Source organism: Antrostomus carolinensis, unplaced genomic scaffold, assembly GCF_000700745.2.
Source record: "Antrostomus carolinensis isolate BGI_N321 unplaced genomic scaffold, ASM70074v2 scaffold10311, whole genome shotgun sequence".
Lineage (NCBI taxonomy): Eukaryota > Metazoa > Chordata > Aves > Caprimulgiformes > Caprimulgidae > Antrostomus > Antrostomus carolinensis.
Genome location: NW_010293483.1, coordinates 90059 through 96071, shown reverse-complemented (window position 1 = coordinate 96071; position 6013 = coordinate 90059). Strand labels below are relative to the sequence as shown.

The window sequence follows — 6013 nt, the reverse complement described above, 5'->3', positions numbered from 1 at the left end:
GGGGGGCGGCAAAGAAAGGCCATTCCTCATTCTACTTTTGTAATGGTAGAAAGAGGTGGGGGGTTACAACCTTTTTGTCTAGTTCTTGGAATTTGTGCTTGCTGGTTTTTTTGAATAGACTGACATTTTATAGTTGCTGTGTCTCAGAACTGCCGAGTACTTTCTCATTTCATGGAAGAAGCCCTTCATTGCTTAAGTTTTCTGTAAATGCTTTTGCATTTTTGGAATATTACTAACAGAAATAACTTTTCCCTCTTCTGCATTATATAGATAAATGCAGAGATAAGCTTTCCTGCTTCTGCATTATATAGTTAAACAGAAAGATAACTTACAGGATTATATGCAATTTTCTTAAATGCACTAAGTCGATGAAATTTAGTTTATAAAGCAAGCAGTTCATTAAGTGTCTGCAGAAACGGTCAAAGTAGATAGGCCTGGAAGTAAGTAAGCATTCACAAAACTGCTCCAAGGAAAGCCATAATGCAGGCTTGTACGTGTTGACAGCTGAACTTTGATCACAATAAACCACTTTGTAACAAAGCTTTTCTTTTGCATTTCTTTCCTGCTGTTACAGGAATATAAAAACTTTGGTGCTGTGTAACACGCAAAGATGTAGGTAGGTCTGTCTGGCTAATAACATTAGCTCTCCAGGTTCCTTTTTTGGGCAGACATCTTGCTTCTTACTAATTAGGATAATGAATGCTAAAGCCAAAGCACTGAAACTCTGACTCAGACTTAAATTCAAGGACTTAAAAACTTAACCCAGTGAGCACATAAAATGAACCACCGAACAAATGAACCTTCCTAGAGACAAGCAACAGCATTGCTTATCCCAGGGCAATGGGGATCCTGAAATAGCCACTGTGCCATGTTACACTATGGAGTCCTCCCTTGCCATGCAACCTGTGAGAAGCTGCTGTTCTGTGAGCTTGTTTCCACCTACCTCAGACTTCTCTCCTAAGCCCACCTATAGTCACCTACTGTCACAATCCTGTGGCATGTGAATGACTCTTTAAGATTCTTAAAACATTGAGAATAGCAGCTATCTAGGGTAAAGCAGATCAGACTATATTATGGGAAGAGACTTTGGTTGCTACCGTTTTAAGGAGACCAGAGATCAGCTGTGCTAAGGGCAACACCTCTTGCCAGCATCGATTGAGCAATCTCATCCCAGTTCTTCCTTAGCAATAAGGCCTAACTTTAGCTGTTTGCTGTCTTCTGCTGTTCTGTTCCTGACTTCTCTTTAGTGCCCACAGAGGAGTAGGCAGTGAGTAGTGGTGGCCTTGCGTTTCGTCTGATAGAACTGTAGAAAGAGATGGATGGGGTATGGAGGTCCTGTATCCCATGGGAGCTGAGGAAGAAAAGTGGGTTCTGAGAGGAGGTGAAACTGGGGAAGGAAGAGTCCCCATTTTTGTTTCTGCTTCCTGAATTCTTGCTGCTCTCTGAGGTTTCCCTCTAGTAGCTGGATCCCTGTTCTGCAAAGCTCACTGTCTCTTCATCACAGGTTATGAAGAGAAAATCCTACCTAAATATCTTAATTTCCTTTTATGGCGGGGTCATCCATCTAGTTGATGAAAGGAAACCAGCAGATGTGGGGGTTTTTTTTATTTCAGCAAACCTCTTGCTTTTGTCTCTCACAGTTGTCTCTGGTCAAAACGTCCACCCTACAGCTAGACAAGTCCATAATACGTTATGTGAACGTATGTGGCTGATGGATCATGCTCAAAGTGTTGTAGTAAATAGGGTTACATCAGGCTAGCAGCCAGTCACCAGTGGGGTTCCCCAGGGCTCAATTTTAGGGCTAGTGCTCTTTAATGTTTTTATAAATTATCTGGATGCAAGGATCGAAATGTACATTAAGTTTGCCAATTATACTAAACTAGGAGGAGCTGTGGATTCCCTTGGGAGTAGAGAGGCCTTACAGAGAGATCTGGATAGACTAGAGAGCTGGGCAATCACCAACCTTATGAAATTTTACAAGAGCAAGTGCTGGGTTCCTCACCTGGGATGGGGTAATCCTGGTACAAATCAGGGGGACCAGAGGCTGGTGAACAGCCATGTGGAAAGAGATCCAGTTGAATATGAGTCAACAGTGTGGTCTGGCAGCCAAAAGGACTAACCATGTCCTGGAGTGCATCAGGTACAGCATAGCTAGCCAGTCTAAAGAGGTGATGGTCCCACTCTACTTGAGATATTCGATCATCCATCTGTGAAGCAGCTGTGACACACACAACTCACCTTTCCTGCCCCTAAACCTGCTGCACAGTCACCACAATATTAAAAAACTGTTGTATTAAAGACACTGAAGTATTCAAATAGTTCTGGAAACCTCTATCATCTTTTTCTCATGCATCCCCTTTCACTGCCAGCATTCAGGTACCATCCCTCATGGTCAGTTACAGCCTTCCCAGTACAGTTGTTTGTGATGCTACACTGCTGCCCTGATGCTGAGTTAATCAAAGCAACCAGGGTGGGATGTTGGTGGAGGCTATCCATTGCAAGGAGCAAAATAGTAAACTAGCAAGGGAACAACTTAAACAAGCCTCGATTTTTTTTTTTCATGTTCCAGTATTTTACCTGTTTTGGGTCACAAAGTCTTGCCCTCAAAATTTTTTTTTTTTTTTTTTTTTGGTCATCTTCCAGTATTTTACCTGTTTTGGGTCGCAAGGCCTTGCTAGCTGCTGCCACATCATCTGCTAACTTAAAAATAGTTTTGAAATTACATTCTTTAGCTGAGTGGAACAGTTTGTAGCTGTCGCTTTCTAGAAATCAAAGTTTGACACTTTCTTGGGGTGAAGTAACTCAAGAACTGGTACAACCCCCATTATCACTTGCGTGCCTTTTGTCACCAGTTCTATTAAAGTCAATTGCAGCTTAAAAGAAGATTTCTCTTTTTTTCATAACCCTGTAGAAGTTTATCCTATGGCTAAATATTGTTTCAGACTTTAACAATGCAAAAAAGAAACGAGTGGGAACAAAGAATTTTTAACAAATTAAGCTGTCTGCAGTCAGAATATTAGGAACACGCAAAACAGCTATAATCAGAAACAGCACAAATACTGGTGGCTCCTGTATGCTTCTTTCTCCTGTAACTCTGCAGAATATTCAGCATAAGCAATGGCTGTACAGGTTATGCAATTTTACTGCTTAAACAAAGCGTAAATATTTGATAATGAATTTGTCAATGATCCAGAGTGCCATCTGTCGTGACAGTTAATTTGGCTTTTGGAGCAGGACTCACCTGAATTCAGTGCTAGCACCTAGACCTATTAATATTTTTCGCAAGAAAAGGTACAACATTCTCACGTTCACAGTGACAAAGAAAATGCTCTGAAGTGACAACAGTAACATTCTTTCTGCATGTGAATTTGAACTTCTTTCAGCCACAGCGGGGGAAGCTTTCCCTCACAGACGAGCTTCACTGGGCTGATGGATTTATCATTGTTTACGACATCAGTGACAGAGCATCATTTGCATTTGCAAAAGCATTGCTGTACAGGATCCGAGAGTCTCACATAGGAGCTTGTAAAAAGTAAGTGGCATTATTTTTGTTTCCCTCTCAGCAAACACAAAAAAGCTGAGAACATTTCTGTGAGCTGTAAGAATCCTCGTAACAATTAAAATCCAGCGGCATCCTAGTGACATAACACGACACCAGCAATAAGGTACTTGAAGGTAAACTGTGTTTGCAAATTACAATCTATTTCACTGTATCCAAAGCCAAGTACATCAGAACTTTTGTTCTTATTTCTTACAGCACTACTATTTAAATATTTAAATTGCCATAAATCTGTCTGCCGTGATTTACATGGGTAAAAACCTGGCATAGTCAGTCTCTGCTGTTATCCCCCACTCTATTATCAATGGTGGTGCACCAGTGTGGGGATTGAAGAAAGTATTTCCCACAATAAAAGAATCAAATACCATGAATGTCTCGTAAACTGCCTTTAGCAGTGACCCCATTATTGGTGCACTCGAATGACCATATGGTAAGAAACACTACATGCCTTCAAAAAGAAGCACCAAAATTGCAAGTCTGAATACATGTGGTGGTGTGTGTTCCTGCATCAGTCAGCTGAGGTGCTTTCTAAATAAACGAGTGAAATCCTTTCCTTGTGTCAGAAGGGGAGTAAAAAATAAAAATAACACTTTTCTGTTGTTTTATTGCTGCCCTTTCTTCATGAAGGTTTCTGTGGAAGGATTAGTTTTAGCACAAGCTTGGAATTAGGATTCCCGTGTTTTCTTCTGAATTATACCACTGACACTGAAGCATCTCTTTGACTCTTATCTGCAAACAGAGATAATGATCAGGTTGCTTCTTCATGGAGGTTAGGAGCTGACAATATACTCATCAGTACAGAGTATGAAAACTGCAGTGGATGAAAAATACATTAATTCACTGATTAGAGGAACCAAATGAAAACTTACTGATACAGACTAGCTTGTCTGGAAAATCCTTTGATATTTCACTACAGCAATGGAAAACTAACTCTGCCTGGAAAGGTTAGGGGGTTGATTTGTTTTTTGGGTTTGTTTTTGGTTTTGCAGTGCCTATTATACTGAACATGCATAATTTTCATACACACTGTATACAGCAGAGCATACAGCACAGTATTGTAACATACCTTTTCTCTAATCAGAACCTTTTTGATTTCAGAGTGATCGAGTCATCAGTATTTTTGGTTGGTAATAAACAAGATTTATGCCACATGAGGGAAGTTGGCTGGGATGAAGGACAAAAGCTGGCAATGGATAACAAGTGCCAGTTCTGTGAACTGTCTGCAGCAGAACATTATCAGGAAGTTGTGGCAATGTTCACGAAAGTCCTCAGGAATATCACCTCAAATGGCAAAGTGAAGGAAAAGAGACGACCAAGTGGTTCAAAGTCAATGGCCAAGTTAATCAACAATGTGTTTGGAAAGAGAAGGAAATCTGTGTAAAAGATGGGTAGTCTTGAAGTAGGAATAAGCTGAAATACTGGAGCACAGGCAGCTCTTAGGATTCAGTCACTTTCCTCTGAAGGTCGACGTCTGGGGGAGTAAGACTGGAAAAACCAAAGGTCGGAGATAGCGCGATCAATTGGACAGAGTCTAGACCTAAAAGACCTGACCGTCTATTTCCAGTTCTGCTACAGATTTACTGTGTTAGGGCTATGTCACTTAAACTGTAAGATGCTCCTCTCACCCTTTATCTTTTGAGTTCTTCAGAGGAGAGTTTTAATCTGTATTTATTCAATGCCAGCACGGTCTTGGATAGAGCTTCTAGGTGTGACTGAAGTATAAACAGTTATCTCCAATAAACTCAGCCTTGCTGATCAAAATCTGACTTCAGAATTCTGAGAAGTAGTTGGTTTTTTGTGCAAGAACACTCGCAGTAAAGAAAAGCACGATGCTTCTGGTGTATGTGATAATGCACTTGTATTTAACTCAAGGAAGGATGGCTCAGATCTCACGTGCCTAAAGGTGCCTAACACCTGCTGAAATTCACATGAATTAAATGCTTAGACACCAAATGTACAAGAGGTATTTACCTGCAGAGCTGCCTTACAGAGGCATCAGAAGGAGGGAAGCAGAAAAACAAAGCTGTATTGTCTCCTGTTTCAGTTTTGGGTTTGGTTTTGGGTTTTTTTTTGAGTGATGAAAGAAAGTAGAGAAGGTTGAGAAGAGTGGGAACCAAAATGTTAGTGAACATTGGACTCTCAGCAAGGCCATTGTTTAGTGGCTAGGGCCAGTGAAACATCTTGGGCTGATCCCTTTCACAGAGCAGTTTTCATGGACTGTAACAGAGTTTCCTTACCTGTAAGGTGGATGTGCCTGTTCAGTTTTAGATGGAAGTGGAAGCTTGAAAAGCACATGGAACTAGTAAGGAGCACAAGTTCTTTAGGATGTCTGCCTGGATTTAAAGGTCAGCCTGCTGGTAAGACTTGTGCTCCTAAGTTGCATAGCGTGTTTTTCCTAAGGACCAATGTCTTTACTACTAGTCATTGGTGTGGTATTGAAATGAAATGCTACTT

General features: G+C 40.8%; 1 protein-coding gene across 1 annotated transcript in view; it reads left to right on the top strand.

Annotated features, from left to right (window-relative positions):
• RERGL (RERG like) overlaps positions 1-4940 on the top strand; it is a gene marked incomplete at its 5' end in the record, with an annotated part of 5031 nt that extends 91 nt beyond the window's left edge. The window contains 3 exons of the mRNA XM_029087287.1: positions 1282-1287; positions 3384-3532; positions 4658-4940. Of these exons, the coding sequence (XP_028943120.1) occupies positions 1282-1287; positions 3384-3532; positions 4658-4940 (438 nt within the window). The remainder of the gene's footprint in view (positions 1-1281; positions 1288-3383; positions 3533-4657) is intronic.
• Between the last annotated feature and the right edge of the window lie 1073 nt (positions 4941-6013).